We start from the raw sequence: 19025 nt of genomic DNA, 5'->3' as shown, positions 1-19025 counted from the left end.
TTTTTATGTTTAGCTGAAGTGTGTGTTGTCTATTTTTTAAATAATTATATAAAAAATACTTTAATTACACCACTTTTAAATGTAAAATATTCTTCTTCATAATAGATCTGAAATGCAGTCTGGACTGTAGGTGTGTCCTAAACTGTTACAAGTCGTAGGATAATCTTTGAATATCAATCTGAGCAGTGAGGCAGCATTTTATGCTCTGCAGAATTAATCAAACTGTTTCTCCTCTGGATATGGACACCTTGAGGGAATTAATTCTTGGCTACTTCTCTGTGCTTTTGATACCTAATACTGCACACACATGGTGTTACATAACAGAACCAATAGATATCCTACCATCTGGTTGGCAAACCAGCGAACAACTGCATCACCTCTTCTAGAGAAGATCTCAGGGCCACTAAGACATATATATGCAAACCTTTCCTTGAATGAGACCACTTGAGGATCCAAGGCCACAGATGAATTGTGTTGCGTGGGAGTCAGCACCAAGCCCATGGAGATAGCTCTCAGCAGGACCATTCTTCATTCCTGACGACCAAGTCCTTTGATCAAACACTGGGAACCCTAGGAAATGGATCCCACTGGCATCCTGCAAGCAAATCTCCCCTCTGGGAGCCCATTTACTGTTGGACTGAGATCAGCAGAATGAGGCCTTTAAGTGGGTATCAACTGCTGACCAGAGGGCCTCAATTGGCTACAGGGCAGAAAGGCTAACCATGGGCTTTCTTACCACAGGCCTTACAACGTGGAGGTACACAGGCAGCTGGGTCGCCATCCTTCTGCCTTATTAAGTGTGCACACACGAAGAAATAACCTAATATCGAAAAACTTTGAAGCAAGATTTTTCCTCTCACTTGATGGCACATTTGCCTCATCACAAGCTCAAGTGTGTCCACAGCAAAAAAGAATCCTAAATAGCTTTCTAAATGAATAAAGCACTCATGGTTTGAGCAATAAAGAAACACAGTTCCATAAAGACATGTATTGATGCGGTACTCGTTGCAACCTCTGGAAGTCCCAAAGCATTTTATGGCCACCAAAGTATTTTTTAAGTGTATTCATTGTTGCAATGTAGAAAACGCAGCCTCCAATTTGTGCACAGCCAGCTCCCAATAAAAGCAGCGCTGATTAGTAGTGTTGGTTTGAGGCATAAATGTTGACCAGGACAGCAGACAGAACTTCCTTACTCTTCTGTGAAATTACTTTTAGGCCCACTTGACAGGAGAGATGGTGCCTCCTGCACAGCCGAGTGCTGCACCTCGGTACCACGACTGCTTTGCATTAAGTGTCATGGGATTCCCTTGCAGCCAGTTGAACAAAGCCTGCAACCCAATCGATCTGATACAATATGAAGCACCAGGTCATCTGGGAGACGTGATCTTTTCACAATGGAAACAAGCGGACCCTTTCCAGTTGCAAATTACTCGGTAGGTTGAGGGAAGCAGGCATTGGAGCCTAATGTCCTGCAGTCTCCAAGAAGTAATGTGCGACACATAAACGAACACAAAAATATCAGAAGATAATAAAAGTTGAAAAGTATAACCTATGTGTAACAGCATTACATAAATCTGCTTCAAAGACAGAACCAGATTACAGAGGATAAACCAAGCCAGCAAGGCTTTCGTTTAAATCCCATAATGGAGTCTCTGCATTTGTGGTTTCCTCCTAAGTAAATATGTAATTTTATCATTAAATCTTATAGGGAACCCCACTGTTGACTAGCTTGGGGTGCTGAAGGGGCAGTGATGGGGATTTAATTGGTCAGTGCAACTTCTTCCCATCGAAACAGGACTACTTCTCCTCCGGAGTCACCTGAACAACACCACATGTGCAAATGACAATCCCAGGGGAGAGTTTCACATGACTCATCATTAGTTGTTTGCACTGTTGCAGTAATGATCAGGAGGATTTAACCTGATAGTGTGTGTTACTGCCCTGTGGCACCCTAATGCTTCAGCCTCACTGAGTGATTGGCTCAGTTAGCACAAATCTCTGGTGGCAAGTGCAATCAATAAATCTTTGTTGGTAAATAATTGCTATTGAGCAGAGTTTTAATATAAATTTATGAGCAGTGTTTTATCATTGCTGGTGGGTAAAGTGCATTGCTGAGTGATAGATTTTCAAATATTGGTTACATTTGTTATATATACAAGTTTTTAATATAAAGTGTTTTCTGCATTATTTAAGTATTGTGGACTTAATAGTTCAGTCCCTTTGCCTTTTCCTCACGGGTATAATAACAGGAATTGTAAATTCACGGCCGATCTAGAAACTGATTAATATACTTTCCACTTGGTCTCAGTGTGTCCACTTGCAACACAATTAGACATTGAACTTCCCAAAAGAAGGAGAAACTTTGGATTAATCTGAATCATACAAAGTCAAAAGTCAAACTTTCAGATGTATTCCTGCTTCTGATTTTCTCGCCTCCCTTTGCAAATCTTCCAAGTATTCTTGCTTCCAAAACAATATCCCAAAACAATAATTTGGTTTCCCCTTTATGTTCAGGGGAACGAAGATGTTTAAAATGTTTTCAACATTCTGGTGACACTATTTCATTGCTATTTTCTTTTTTTTTCTTGTGCCAATTTAACCTTAATCCTATGGATATAGAGTTTGAAGCTCAGCTCCAGGTTAAAACAAATCACTTGACATGTAATTGTTCTGTGTCACACAACAGAATATCATTTCTCTGCCAGTTTTAGCCACTGGGGAGTTCAGGCTTTGTTTCAATGCAGGGGTTAGTTATTCCTGTTTCCCAAGTTTTTGTTTCATGCTAATTTGCTTTTGACTAGGCGGAGCTGTATTAATCCTGCTGTGCCACATGATTGACCCCGCAACCCCTAGGCAGAATGCCATGTATTGGGGAACTGCTCAGAAGAATGCTCCCTCAGGACAAGTAGACAAGATAGCCATCAGATTTCACAGGGCAAGGCATAGCTATATACTTCCTCTGATAAAGCTTGTGGGATGGCCTTAATAAAGGAGATCTGTAGGATGATACTTTTGAAGTGTTCCTGCACCTTGGTGATAAGAATCAGTTTATCTTTTTCCACCATTATTGTGGGTGCTATTGGAGAGCCCATTTCTGTTGGCCTTGTAGAGAGGGGAACATTAACTTCATTCAAAGGTGCTTATTCTGACATAACAAACTTGTTTATGCTTACATTGGTGAAGAGGTTACTGCAGGCAACATCCATCATCTTGAAGAAGTGGCGTGTCGATTTTGTCATTACTTACTGGATGTGCTGCTACTTCTAAAGACTCTTTTAGATGTAGTTAGATTTAATTTGCTGCTGCAGGGCTGCAAAATAATGTGCTATAAGAGCCACACATAGTAATTTTTAAAAAAAAATTCTTGTTTAAAGTTTCACTGTGCCTCTTCACCGACCACCAGGATACATGGGCTATTTTTCCTGTGATAACAGGGGGAAAAAAAACAAAGATGCTGAAAATCAGTATTGTTGGCCAGGCCATCATGTATTTCCTACCTCTTGAGACAGTGGTGGTAAACTGCCTTCTTGAATGGTCCATGCAGTCCAAAAGCAGGAAATGCTGGAAAAGCTTAACTTGTCAGGCAGCCTACATGGAGAGAGAAGGAGAGCTAATATTTCAGAGCTATCTCATCGGAACTGGGGAGAAAAGTTAAAAATTATTAAAGGCTTTAAGCATGAGAAAGCATGGAAGGTGGGAAGTAAAACAAATGGAAAGGTCTGTGTTTGGGTAGAGGGTAGGAAAGATTACACCAAAATGGTTTGTGGTGCAACACCAAAAGGAGTGGTGATGGATCAAATAAAGAAGTAAAAGATGTGTTCAGAGATGGGGTGAATAGCATGATTGATATTGAGAGTGAGGACACGTTGAGACAGAAAAGATTGAGGCTCAGTGCAATGCCCCATGGGTGAGCAGGCATCTTGCAATCACTATTCAGCATTAAGTGTGAAAAATGGCCAATTGGGTGAAATACAGGGATACCGTCTGAGCTGTAGCCCTAAGATGATTCACTGCTTTAAAGAGAGGAGAGAAATTCGTCATCCAAAGCTGGTTTATTGCCCGTAGAGGTAAAGGATAAAGCTGGGAGCAAAACAGTTCTCCCCTTGGGACCTCAGTATCAGCATTGGTATCAAAAAAAGAAACTGCTACGTGGGGTCATCAGTTGGAGACAGAAGGAGAGTCAATATTTTCAGATTGGCAACATTTTAACTGAGATGCAGCTTAAACTGGTCACCATTGGTTTCTCTAGAACCCTTAGAGAGTCCAGTCTGGATTTGAACTGAAATATGACAGAGCATCACTATTGAAGCACAACTAAATTGGCTATGTTTCTTGTAAATAACTCCTTTCATATGTTTTTGCTGAAAATATTGAAGACTCAATGACAGAACAAGATTTGTAGTGATTGCAGAGGAACATTCTGAAGTCACTCCAGAAATAAAATGTTGATTGTCAGAACTTAGACATAACCTGCGCAAACAAGAAAATACTGTGTCAGCTCCACTAATCAAGAGAACTAAATTCTTTGTACTGCCACGTTACAAAGAGCAGCAGGAACTTCCTTAGCCTAAGAATAACTCTACAAATTATTCAGGAAGAAATATTATGGAAATATGGTTTTGAACCCTCTACATTTGTCGTGATCTGACACTCTAATGAGAGTATATGCTCAGATCTCTGCCGCTCCTTCCATTAAGCAGTGCATTGCTTTCTCTTTCTCTCCCATTTATTTATTTTTATGTAAAAATTTATCAAATCTTAGTAGTAACAAGTTTGATAGATATTTTAAAACATTAAAGTGATCGCTTTAAGCCAAGTAAAGGAAAGACAGCTAACAAAATTGTAAACATAATGCAAGTTATTTTATAGTCTTATATATCACCAAATGAGACATACATAACAGTTGCTGGAGGGAATTTGATACAGCTTACAGGCTCATGGACGGAGAGTTAAAAACAATTAGGGGAAATGACTTGCATATTGATTTTGTACGGTTGAGAATCAGACGAATGTAGATCCAGTGTGAATCCCAGAATTAATTAGCTTTCTAACCATAGTAAGATCTCCTATATGCTGGGGACACCCAATGCAGAACATTTCCCTCAGTCTATAAGCACAACCGGAATCTCCTGCCTCCTGTCATTTTGATTTCCCTCCTTGTTGCCCCTCTGACCTTTCTGCTGTTGAATTGCTGCTGTGTTCACTGCAAGCTCCAGGAACACCACCTCATTTCTCAATTGTGCTCTTCATAACCATCAAGATTCAACATCGACTTCAACAATTTTTGATTGTAACCCATGTTCCCAGTTTGTTTCCTTTCTCTTTGCTGTGTTTTTCTCTCTCTTGTTTTTCTTTTAATTCTTCCTCTTTGTTTCAAATAACAACTATTCAAGATCCTGTATAACTCCTACTCTTGACTCCTTTAGTTTCTTTACTTAGCCCATTGCCATTCACTTTGGCCTTACACCATGAACCCTTTTGTCATTTAATCTTTCCTGCTTTTCACTCTACTGCAGACCTTTCCCTTTGTTTTTCCCATCCTGCCCGCATTTCAATTGCTCATTTCAATTCTCATCCAGTTCCGATGAAAGGTCATGGACCTGAAACATTAACTCTGTTTATCCATCTACAGATACTTCCTGACCTTCTGAATATTTGTTGCAATTCCTCTTTGTTTCAATTTTTCCAGAATTTGCGATATTTTGCTTTGATGTTGTTGAAGTTTTTTTAAATCTCTATTCATCTCTTCCCCTTCACCATGTGCGAGAGAAGAATTTGCTGATGCTAACTGTGAACCCAGCTATTGGGTGAGGAGGTGTGGAAAGGATCAGCCACTGGCGTTGCTACTGGGCATTCTTCTGAATGCTGACCCGGTTTCTGGTGGTGAGCAGTTGTGCCCAAAGACACATTTGGGCTTTGGACTTCAAGACTTAAAAAAACAGAAGTTGATTTGTATAACCACAAAATAGAACCGTGGACACCATTTAGTATCGACTCGGAATATGCAAACTTGCTTACACACTTCCTTGAAACTATCATGTTTCTTTTTCATAGGGTATGTTACTCAAGAGAAGTGGGAAGTCACTGAACAAAGAGTGGAAGAAGAAATATGTAACGCTGTGTGATAATGGAATCTTGACGTATCATCCAAGTTTGCACGTAAGTGTTTGATTACAGCAGGCTCTTCTCAAACTCTGGGTTATTCACCCACGCAGTCAAGCAGAAAAAGCCGTTGTTGGGAGAGTTGAATTGGTGGGAAAAACATCACTTCTGCTCATGTTATTTGTTACTTTGGACTTCAAAATCCGAATGGCTAATAACTTTACTTAAAATCACTCTGCAAACCTTGAAAACTACATATCTGTTTAGATCAAAACAGATTATGTAAGCCAACTGGTGTGAAGCATAGGAAGAGAACAGAATTCCTCCCCCGCCCCCGCTGGTCCTCACCTTGCACCCCACCAATTTTCAGATACTGTGCATCATCCTCCGCCATTTCCACCACCAACACTCAGACCCCACTGCCAGAGATATATTTCGCACCCCACCCTTATCAGTGTTCCGCAGAGACCATTCCCTCTGCTACTCTCTCGTTAGGTCCACGCCCCTCTTTCCCCCACCCCCCCCCCACCCCCCCACCCAACCCATTTTCCACTCTCGGTGCCTTTCCTTGCTCCACAAGAGGTTAAAAACCTGCGCCCACACCTCCCCCTCACCTCCATCCAAGGCTCCAAAGGATCCTTCCACATCTGCCAGAGATTCTCCTGCATATCCAAACACTCCATCTACTGTGAGGTCTGAAGATGCTGGAGATCAGAGTCAAGAGTGTGTTGCTGGAAAAGCACAGCAGGTCAGGCAGCATCCGAGGAGCAGGAGAATTGACATTTCAGGCCAGAGTCCTTTAGTCGATTCTCCTGCTCCTTGGATGCTGCCTGACCTACTGTGCTTTTCCAGCAACATACTCTCGAACATCATCTACTGTGCCTGTTGCTCACAGTGTGGTCTCTACACTGGGGAGACATGACATCAACTTGTGGAACGTTTCAGAGAACATCTCTGAGACGCACACATGAAACAACCCCACTGCCCTGTGGTTGACCACTTCAACTCCCCCTTCCACTCTGCCATGGACATGCAAGTCCTAGGCCTCTTCCACCTTCAAATCCTGGCCACCTGACGCATGAAGGAAGAACGCCTCACCTTCTGCCTTGGGACATTCCAACTGCACGCCATCAACGTGATTTCACTAGTTTCCTCATCTCTCCCCCCCCCACCTCATCCTAGATCCAACCCTCCAACTCTGCACTGCCCTCTTGAACTGTCCTACCTGTCCTACCCGCTCCACCTTCTGCTCTGACCTATCACCGTCACTCCCCATCTGCATCTACCTATCGCCTTCCGAGCTGATGGACAAATCACTGTTGCAGAAGAATACATGTAAAGGTAAGTGTTCTTATTTAAATAAAATCTTTCAGTTTAAACAATTTTCACCACACTAGACCTCTCCTCCCTTCCCTCCACCCAGTCGGTAGGTAAAACTACAATCTGAAGGAATTGGCATAAAAGAGGAGGGACCAATTTTGCATGTGCTATTAGGAAGGTGACATGGAAGTGGTGTGGGAACTAGGGGAATATACTCGACAGAACTACCAACGTGCACAGAATGCTGGGGAGACAGATGATAGCTGGGAAAGATTGATAAAGTTTAAATCAAGGTTCTGTGCATTTATGTGAATAAGGCTGATGAATTACAAGTGCCAATAACCATGTGGAAATATGATATGGCTGTGTCAGAGACCTGATTCACAGAAAGTCAGGACTAATTATTAAATATTCCAGGATACAAGGTATTCAGGCAAGATGGGAAAGAAACAAAAGTGCAAGGACTGGTGGTATTAATAAAAGTAAATCGCAGTCTTGGAGAAAGAGGATGTCCCAAATGGGTTGAGGACAGAATGTCTTTGACTAGAACTAAGGAACAAAAGAAAAAGATGCTATTGTTAGGTGTCATCTATAGGCTACTGACTAATAGGGATGGTGTAGAGGAACAGAGGTGTAAGGAAATTACAGAGAAATGCGTCAGTTGTTGAGTATTTGTAATGGAATAATAGTAGTATAAAAGACAGAGAGGACAAAAGTTCCTGAAGTGTTTTTGATAGAACTTTCTCCATGAGAATATTTCCAGTTCAAGAGAAAAGAAGCACTATTAGTTCTGGTTTTTGTGGATAAGGTGATCCAAAGCAAATCAGGTGTCAAGAGAACATGTAGCTGACAATATCAAGTGGGTCATAAGATTTAGACTGGCTACGAAGAAAAACAAGGAACAATTTAGAGTAAGAATATTTAAATGGGACAAAGCCAACTTAAGTCAGGTCAGATAAACTGGAATTACATCTTGTTGGAAAGGACTGTAACTGAACAGTGGGCTGCCTTGAAACAGTTCACAAAAAGATTTACAAGGATGTTGCCAAAGTTAGAGGATTGAGCTACTGGGAGAGGCTGAATAGGCTAGAGCTGTTTCTCTGGAGCATCGGAGTCTGAGAGGTGACCTTATAGAGGTTTATAAAATCATGAGGGACATGGATAAGATAAATAGAAAATGTCTTTTCCCTGGGATGGGGGAGTCCAGAATGAGAGGACATAGGTTTAAGGTGAGAGGGGAAAGATTTAAAAGGGACCTAATGGACAACTTTTTCACGCAGCGGGTGGTACATACATGGAATGAGCTGCTAGAGGAAGTGGTGGAGGCTGGTACAATTACAATACTTAAAAGGCATCTGGACGAGTATATGATAGGAAGGGATTAGAGGGATATAGGCCAAGTGCTGGCAAATGGGACTAGATTAGGTGAGGATATCTGGTGGACATGGACGAGTTGGACCGAAGTGTCTGTTTCCGTGCTGTGCATCTCTATGACTTAAAGAGAAGAAATATTTTAAGCACAATTAAGGTCTAGTCCCAGAAAGTGGAAAGTTATGGCAAATAAATCCTGGAATTTCAAAGGATATAGAGTTTAAGATAAGAAAGGAAACCAAACTTGTAACAGGTGTCATGTGGACAATGCAACCTTGAACGAGGCTGAATACAGAAGGGTCTCGGGGGAATTGAAAAGCAAATGAGAAGCAAAGAGAGAAAATCAGGAGAGACTGGCAGCTAATGTACAAAGGAATAAGGAAGTCTTCCACAGTGATTTAAATAGTAAAAAGGAGGAGTACGGTTAATTAGGGGCCAAAAGGGGATTTTTACATGAAAGTCGAGGACATGGCTAGGGTGTTTAATACTTTGCCTGTAACTTCACCAAAGAAAAAAACAATGTGCAGGTCTTTGTGAAAAAGAAGGTAGTTTACACTCTGCCTGAAAGTGTAGTGGAGGCAAATCAATCAATGTATTTAAGGAGGATTTCAGTTAATAACCAGAAAGGAAGAACATCCTTCTGTGGAGAAGGTTCATATGTGACACTAGAGATCATTTCTTCAGAGACAGGTCAGACGGTTAAATAGCTGAGCCTGGCATTTCACCAATTCTCCTCATACCTCCTAGATCTCTCCCTGAGGCTTCTAAATCCTGCCTCCAAATGTGCTAAATTAGTCAGCAATTGATAAGGTTTAATGGTGGTGCCACGTGACTAAAAAGTCAAATCATAGAAATGGATACAGGACAGGAGAAGACCATTCAGCTTATCTCTGAAGAAAAAATCCTTAGTGTCACATTCAAACATTCTCCACAAAAGGATATTCTTCCTTCCTGGATATTAATTGAAATCCCTTTTGAATGCATTAGTTGAATCTCGTTGACTTATTGAGCAAACCATGTGATATTGAGCCAAGTATTTTTACATTATTTGAGTTAAGTCCAGTGATCTCTCTTATCTGGTTTATTTTGTGATCAAACCTGGAACTGCTTTGTTTACTCTGTATTGTGTATGTGTCCCCTAAACCTTTCTGATTAGAGGAAGGAATTAGTCTATTTATGCACGTAGCATTAATATGAATTGAATGTTTTTGACTTAGCATCTCAAACACATATTCACTTTTATATTGCTAGGAAAGGGATGTAACATGCTATAAGACTTTTCAGCTTGCAATCATCTGGACAGATGCAAGAATCCCACATTTCAAAGGGAGCATTAGTTTATATTTCATGAGAGGCAGGTTAGCAAACCAGCTCTGGTTGGTCATGCAGGTTCCTTTCATGTAGGGGACAGGTCCATATCTACAAATACATGTTGTGTCTAGTAAGCATGAGACATGTTGCAAGCTCAACAGACAAACTTAACTTGGTAAACAAAAGAAAACAAAGAACAGCGGATGCTGGAAATCAGAAACATAAACAGACATTGCTGGATAAACTCAGACCTGGTAGCATCTGTGGTGAGAAAGCGGAGTTAACGATTCAAGGCCAGTGACTCCTCAGAGTAGGAAACTTAAATTGGTTGTTTGTGTTATTCTTAACACACTAGGGATTGTTTATAAGTGCTTTTCAGTTGTGAAATCCCATTGTTCTGAGTTTTGCAAACACAGGTTGGTTGAGAATAGTCAGACAACAGTGGAAGAGAGATGTTACTTGATATGATCCACCATCTACTTTGGAAGCTGGGATTTTGAACAAATTGGAACAATTATTTCTATCTGTACATGTATATGTGACTCTGACTGTATAATTCTGATATGGACTATAGTGTGCACGACTAGTCTGTATGTGCACAAATGGGACTATGCCCGTGTGACTGTGTGTACCTACAGACCACTTTGCACATGTGACTGTTTTTATGGATGGTTAGATAATATGTGAGCTTTGCAGTGTTGACTGTTTTTGGTGTAATTTAATAATTGTCCCTGTTGTGCGATCTCTGCATTTTTAATCATTACAATTAAAAATTGCAATAACTAGTGACACCATTGAGCTTCCTTCTTCCTTTGCAGCCATTTGTGCTACTGCCTGCTTACACTAATGTTTGAGTTTCTTGTTTTATGGAAATGAACCATGATTAAAGTAAAGCTGGGGGGGTGTGATTGTCAAAATAATGACTCCATCTGGAGCAATTTCTAAATTCAAAAATTGTACAATTCCTCTTGTGAACAATTTAAAGCACTGAATTGTGTCCTGTGCATTGGTACTGTTTACAATGGCCAGGAACAGAGTTGGGCTTCATCTTTGTACCTGGTACATGCAGAGTTTGATTTTGTCAGTGGAAGTAAGAAATAGAGGCAATCGTGAAAATTTGCAGTTATTCAAAAAATAAACATTTAGCTTCACAGTTCATGTCTTTGTGTCCCTTTATGCTTAACATTTAAAAGAAAACAACTGATTTTAAGAGTAAAATTCCTTTTCGGTAGAGGACGTGGGTCTTTAATGATCTGTGTGTTGTTTTATCTTGTGGCTAGTGAAGGCCTCACATACCCTGGGAGAAGTTGGTACTCTATTACACAATGGGGAAGAATGGTTCTGTGGGCTTCGGTTAAAGGTCCATAAAATAATTGTTAGTTTGTTGAAATAAATGTGACTGCATTTAAAGGTTTGAGCTGTTCCTTTTCAGTAGATATCGTGGTCACTGATTTTTTTTGTTGAACTGTATAGCCTACTCCAATCTTCTCAAAACTTGCTAGCATACTCAAAAGAGAGACCTATGGATTTTGCAGACCATACTTCGTTCAGGTGATTGATTCAGTTTAAAGCTAAGGATCATTTTAGGTGATGGATCAGTTGGGTTGATGGTTTTGTTCAGGTAACAGGTTCATTCAAATGACATGATCTAATCAGGAGTGCTATGAACATGAAAACTGTCAATAAGTAAAACAATACAAGCAAGCTGTGTGATTTTGAATTTGATTGCTTTTATTTTGGGCACTGCTGTTTACATTATATGCCTGTCAGATATGAAGTATTGTCTATCAAAAACAATCTGGCTACACAGTATTGGCTATTTCCCTGCTGCAACTTTAGGCAAAATGTAGCTGATTGTTACATTAGGTTAAGCTGTGAATTAAATGAACCATGTCTTATTTGGGTGCAACTAGCTTCGAAGCTGTCTGCCCTCAAGGCCAGTTTATAGCATTTTATGCCTTTAAAATTAGCGCTGCTTCACATTAGCTGCAGGCTTTGTGTATTATGCCTTTGAACTCCAGAAGCAACGGGAACCTGGACAGCTTTTCACAGGTCGGCAGCTTGTTTTGCATCTTTTCCAGACACTGTTTGCCTTGATTATAACTGAAAATAGCTTTAAAGTTTTTTTGGGAAATTGGTCCCAATCACTGTCCAAACCAGCTGTTGTTTTACTTGTAGTAGTTGTTATATCTTTGAAGTTTCTTTTCAGTAGATATTCATTCCCTTCTGGCTGCAATAATTCATGGTGGCATTGTTTACTGAAGTATTTTTATGTGAGGTATTATGGAGTATGGTGCATTGCTGTACACACTTTAACCCTACTGGTACATGTTGCTTTGCAATTTGTTCAGTCTACAGAATTTTCTTTGGAATTAACAACCTACTTTAACAATAACCAATCCCCACTTTTGGTAGATATCTCTACAGCCTGAAACAGTCAATTGTCCTTGTGTCTCATTCTGTAATGACTGTGCATCTCACCCTCACCCTCTCTTGAATATAACTTCTCTTTGCAAACATGACACTTACGACATGGCTTTGAAAAACCTCTCTTTGTGGGGAGGGTGGGGGGCTCTTCTAATCAAAAAAAGATAAGACCACTTATGGTTACTTTGCCTTTTCTTAAGCCAGTTCTCCTTTCTTTGTAAAAGAAAGAAAGGTATGTGCTTCTGTAGGATGCCCCCAAGCACTTCACAACCCATGAAATACTACTTGAGGTGTTGTAATGTACAAACCATGGGGATCAATTTGTGCACAGGAAGTTCCTACCACCAGCAATGTGACCATAGAGATGATCTATGTTTATTGATGTTATTTCAGGGATGAATGTTAATCAGAAGTCTGTGGAGAACTCACCTGCTCTTTTTTGTAAAAAGGCCATGGGATCTTTTATGCTCACTTGAGAGGATGAGTGTAGCTTAGCTTAATGTCTCAACGGAAAGATGATGCTTCCATTAGCGCAGCATTCCTCGATTAAGGCTTCCCAAAGTGGAGGTTGTGACTCAAGTGGGTTTGTGAGCTGAAATGTTGGAGTCACAGGTTCTAAGGCAGCAATGGTCACCACAATGCTCCATCCCCACCAATCCATCCAACACCCTCCAGCCGGAACTCATCCTCTCCGCTAATTCTCTTTCTTTTTCTTCCTCTCGGCTTTTCTTTCTTTTTCTTTCTTTGATTGCTGACCTCTGGTGGGCAACAACTCCTGGCCTCTGGCGACAGTCCCTGGCTTCTGGGGGCCTCGTGCAGCAGCCTTGCATAATCGTCTTCTAAAGTAATGTGGCATCCTCCTGGTCTCCCACAGCGGCCTCCCATCCTGGCATGTTGAGCTCCTGGTCTCCCGGCGTAGCATGACAATCTCCCAGCCTGGCAGAGCGGCCTCCTCCCAGAGTGGCATGGTGACCTCCCAGCCTGGTGCAGTGACCTCATGACATGTTGCCAGCACAGTGTGAAGCCAGGGCCCAGTGCAGACTGGAAGCTACATCCCAGAGTGATCTGCTGTGATGAACTTTTATTCTGTAATGCTGGACATTTTATTTCTTTATTGTCTAAAGCCTTATAACTAAAGGAGCTGTGCCTAGAAACTTCTGCATCAAAGTCGGTGCTTTAATTGGCAATGGATAAACTTTTCACTATACTCATTGAGTATATGTGACAATAAAGGCTTTTCTATTCTACTCTGCTCTCAAGTGGTTTTTTCCAAAGACGGGGTTGTGACAATTTGAAAAGCTTCAAAATGGGGCCACAGTAGAGTAAGGTTTGGGACTGAGTCCTAGAATATATTCTCAAGTCTCTGAAGTGAGTCCTAAACCCATCACCTTGTGATTCAGAGAGAAGCAAATGACTCATTGAACAATGTCTGAAATCATTGTAGCATGGCCATCTCTCTTTACCTCTATTTTCACTTCCCAGCAAGCTGTGATGCAGAAGTACACCCCCAATTACAATTGAACTCTGATTGCTGTTATCAAAATAAGCCAAATTAGATATGGGTACAGAACAGGCAATAGTGGGTTGATCATCCCTTCCGGAAACCTTGTCATCACATTTACTTGAGAGGTATATATATCAGTTGTGTACAGGTGTCATCAGTCCATTCCCTGCCCTTGCTATACTTGGATTCTACCCAATCAATATCAACTCTGGCCACAGTCACAGCCACACCTATAAACTACTTTGAACACTGCCACATCATCACTTTGCACAAGGTCTGATTAGACACGGCAACATCTGTACACAGCCAGAATTACTATCACATCAACACTGAAACAACTGCAACCTCACTATTACACAGCTATGAATCACTGCTGCATTCATGCCTGTACACAGGTGGAACCACTGTCACACTAGTGTCTTTAAGTGGCTGAAATTACTAATACCTGTACACAACTGAATGCAGGTGTTGTTTCTGACACCTCCAATGTATATCTGTGATCACAGGCAAGCTGATGAAGCACTGTGCTATTTCCCCATCTTCAGTCACAGCCAAGTGTGCACCGACACAGATATACCTGCACAGCACATGTTCATTGGTGCCAAACAGTAACTGCAGCCACGGGTGCCACGTAGTCCCACTGCAGATTTTGACCCAAGAGCCCTCAATCCAGAAAGCTCCCCACTAATTGAATTATACATTCTAATAATGTTGAAACAGCACTCAATTTCTCAGTGAGCCCAATAGTAAGAACCACTTTAGAAATTATGTTAAATTATAACTATCTTACCATAATCCCAGACGCTTGAACTTCCCACACTTGCCAGTGTTATTAGTTGGAAGTGGAGAGGTAAAATAAACAAGGGAGCAACTGAGTGCTACCAGGAGTTCTCATTTTTTTTTAAATGTAGTTTTTTTTAAAGCAGAATAAAACAGCACAAAAGAAGGGCATTTTACCCATTGTAGTGGTTCTGATCCTTTGGAAGAGTTATGCAGTCAGTCCCACTTGTCTGTTCTTTGTTGTGAACTGTGTACACAATGTACCTTCAAGTATTTAACTTCAAAAAGTTAAGTAACACTAACTTCATGAATGATATAATGCTGTGTACAGCTCAAACTGAGCTGCTGTGAAGATAAAATGCACAAATGTGTCAGCAATGTTAAGTCACCTCTAGTATTTGCTGCTTATATGAGAATGAGAGAGCCAACTGTCCTGGCTTCCCAATTAGTGCATTCCTTAATTTGAGTTGTTTAATTGTTAATGACACCCGAAGGTCCACACAATTAGATTGTTAAGTATAATTTCAGTTACCAGACAATTAAGGAAGCTGGTGGGGGAGATAAAAATATTATTGATGAAGATTTTCTGTTACATTAGGGAAATCACCAACCAAGATCACAGGGAGAAATTGCATTGTTTGAAAACCCATTTAGAAATGGGACTCGCATCTGTTTGGTTTTTGCACCAGGCAGGCAGACATTGGATGAACTATCAGCAATTTCTGCTAATGTAAATTGGATGCCTAGAGACTGCTCCTTTTAAAAGATTGCTTTCACTTCCACCCTACCAGCTTACTTTTCTAATATGAAGCAATTGATTCCTGATAAGTTTATAATAACAGAAGGTTATGGCCAAGTGGATATTGCTCTTGCATCAGAGCCAATAAAGTTGTGGGTGTAAGACTACAAGGTGTTGGGCACTTGTTGGACTGTTGGAGGTGTTGTCTTTCACGGGATGTTAAACTGAGGCCTCACTTACCCCCTTAGGTGAAAGTGAAAGTCTGAGTGCTTATCCATCACCAGATCTTGCTAAAATTGATTATCTGATAATTGTCTCATTGTTTGTGAGAACCTTCTGTGCACCAGGTGGTTATTGCTTTTCTTGAAGTATAACACCAATTGCATTTTATCTGCAGTTCACTAGTTCTAAAACAGTTTGGGAAAAAGCTGTATAAAATGCTATTCATTCCCTTTCATCTAGTGCAAAGTAGACAATTACCAATCAAACCATTATGCCAAATCATGAACTATGCTCATCTTCTAGTCTTGCTTTTAACTTCAGAAAAGATGCCAGACCATTCCAGGTAAATTTTGTTTCAGGTACCTCCAGTCGTACATGTCAGTTCATCAGCAAGCTGTGCTGAAGGACCAGCACCATCGCCCTGGTACTACATATTCTGTTAGATTTAGTTAGAACATCAATTTGATGATGTTAGAAGAGATGCCCATTGTTCCTCTCCCAATGAACAAAAGGGAGGAAGGAAATCTCACAATGAATCACATTACATTATTGACAACTGGGATTTCATTACTGTTAGTCAAAAGTGAGCTTGTATTTTTCTTGTGTCTTTCATAACCTTAGGATTTCCCAAAGTTTGTTGGAGCCAATGAGCTATGTTTTGAATTGCAGTCACTGTTCCTTGTGGGAAACATAGTGGCAGTCAATTTCTGCACAGTAACAATCCACGAGCAGTACTGTGATTTTGACCAGGTCATTTCATCAGTAACTTTAATGTGATGTTTCTTTTATAATTATTTGCCAGGACACATGAAAAAAAGATAATGGTTTTTGTGATAGAAAGAAAAAAACCTTAATATTAAGTTTTTTTTCTGAAGTACATTAGAAGGCAGGGAGTGAAAGTTGTCTGTGCAGTCAGATTTGATTATAAATTTATCACAAACATTGTGTCCATCTCATCCCCCTTAGGATTTCACCAGTTCCATCCGGCACCCCCACACACCTACCTGAGTAAACATCTGCCCTCTCTGGTGATGTAAAAGATCCATTGTCATTAACTGCTGAAGAACTGAGATTTTTTCCAGGGCCCAGGCTGGTATTTATCTCAGCTAATATTATTAAATGAAAACTGATGGTCTGGTCTTTATTACTTTGCTGTTTATGGTGCTTTTCTGTGTCCATATTAGTTGCCATATTTGCATGAAATGCCACTGTGAATGCACTTCAAGAGTCCTTCAGCTGTGAAGTACTTCTGGGACATCCCAAGGCTGTGGAACAACAGATTTGTTCTTGCATGCAGAAATATTTGCATTTGTACTGTCAAGTTGTTCCATATCATCTGTACCTTCCTACTATTGCATTGAATTAGGCAACATTTGGCAAATCTTTCTACTTAATCTCAACCCACAGATCCAAGGACAAGGTAGTGGTGGAAAACTGCAAACTCTAGATCACTATACCTTGAAGCATCTTTTATCTGTTGCCCTGTGCCATTGGCTGATAAAATGGAAAGTGTTGGTGAGAATGTATTGCTGTACCTTGAATATTGGATCCCACTCCTTGAAGAATTGAGGGGCACAGGCCATAGTAGAATAAATTGCAATCTTGCTTCACTGAACCCAACAGAAATGCATACTGCCATTTCACAAAGCAGCATGTGAAATTGCAAATCATTGATAGATCCATTAGGCAATGCTCACTAAGAATTTCTCTCATGTTATGATGTCCACTCTGAAATGCTTTTTCTTGATGTAACAATATATGTTCACATCTGGTTCTGTTTGGTGTGTTTGTGTGTGGGCGTGTAAATAAGTATACAGAAGTATCCCAGCAGAGAAACTTAGTTATTCTGCTGAACTCTGCAAACATTTGCCAGTAAGGTTCAGGTTTCCATTTTATTTAGAGAATGAAGCTCAAATAGCAGCTCCTTTTATTCAGTGTTCTTTGTCCTTATTGTTTCCTGACTGCTGTTGATATGTCCTCACTTTGTATCATAATTGTTGTTGGGGTGTTGCTGCATGTCATTATGAACAATGGTCATGGTCTAATACTTTGCATCATTGCTTAGAGAGGGCAACATTTGCAACATTAAGTCTCTGACTGGAGAATCTTGGCATGTTTAGATGGAATCAGAGCACAGTAGTGCTGCCAGTTGCTCAGGCTGTTCAAATAATTTGTACTCAACTTAGGTTTTACAATATGATTACATTTAACAAATTCTGTGTCACTGTTGTAGAGATTTTGGGTCAAAATGTTTGTGGCTGCTGTATGTACTGCCTTTGTCTGAGACCTGTCTGTGCCCTGGAAGAGACTGCAACATCTGTCCTTTTAAAAAGGCAGATTTGTTCAACAGTCCAGGTCTGCTGCCTTATTTAGAAGTGTGAGGGAATTCTTCATTCCTTCGATCTAAAAATGCATGGTGTCTGTTTTCCTCAATAATTTGCTCATAAACGGCAGCGACAATTAGCAAGACACCAGTTTATTGTGCATTGGAAGTCGCAAGCGGCTGCGCTGGAGGTATCTGAACTGATGCTGTCGCCCTGTCAGTGCTTAGAGAGCTGTGGTTTTGTGACAGAATCGCGGATCGCTAGCAGGTTTCCCTCATCGCACCTCATTTGCATCTGGGGCATCAATTAGCATGTTTGTTGAGGCTAATTGAATGAAACTCAATCATAGCTCTTAATTGCTTGACTATGTGAAAAGAAATCACATTAATGCAGCTAATTAAGTGGATGGCAATAGATGCAACATAATTAGGAGCCCAGTGTAAAAACAAGCGGCAGCATAGGAGCAAAGAGGGTGGATTTGAGCACCCGGTCACCTAGTTTATTGATGCTTTGTGAGAGGAGCAATGGCCCAGAGGCCCTCCCAGTTACGCTTTTTGGGGTTGATGAACAGCAATAAATGCAAATGGGTTGCAATTACTCTTTTCAAGCTGTTATGGGGCAGAGGTCTGCAAGGACCACACTTGTGGAGACTTGCATCAAGTAGTCTCCAGTGACTTGTTAAGAGTTTTTTGAGTACTTTGGTCTGAATTGCCCTTGTGTCTTGTTAAGATCTTTCTGTTCTGATCAGTACTTGGGACACAACTGACACAATTAATTATAGAGACAGCATTTGCACATGAAAACCAGGATGAACTGTCTTGAATTTCTGATTCTGTCACACACGCAATAACTGGGGCTTGATGTTTTCAAATATGTCGTGTTAGTTTCCTGGCAGTTTAATGGGAATAAAATTAGTTAGTATAAA

At 40.6% G+C, this 19025-nt stretch overlaps 1 protein-coding gene across 7 annotated transcripts in view; it reads left to right on the top strand.

Moving 5' to 3' along the window:
* Nucleotides 1-19025, top strand: part of agap1 (ArfGAP with GTPase domain, ankyrin repeat and PH domain 1) — a 759171-nt gene that overhangs the window by 541734 nt on the left and 198412 nt on the right. For all 7 annotated transcript variants that reach the window (XM_072578526.1, XM_072578525.1, XM_072578524.1 and 4 more), the window contains exon 10: nt 6055-6159. In XM_072578526.1, coding sequence (XP_072434627.1) covers nt 6055-6159 — 105 coding nt within the window. The remainder of the gene's footprint in view (nt 1-6054; nt 6160-19025) is intronic.

Source organism: Chiloscyllium punctatum, chromosome 10, assembly GCF_047496795.1.
Source record: "Chiloscyllium punctatum isolate Juve2018m chromosome 10, sChiPun1.3, whole genome shotgun sequence".
NCBI classification, from domain to species: Eukaryota; Metazoa; Chordata; class Chondrichthyes; order Orectolobiformes; family Hemiscylliidae; genus Chiloscyllium; species Chiloscyllium punctatum.
This window is presented reverse-complemented; position numbering and strand designations above follow the sequence as displayed.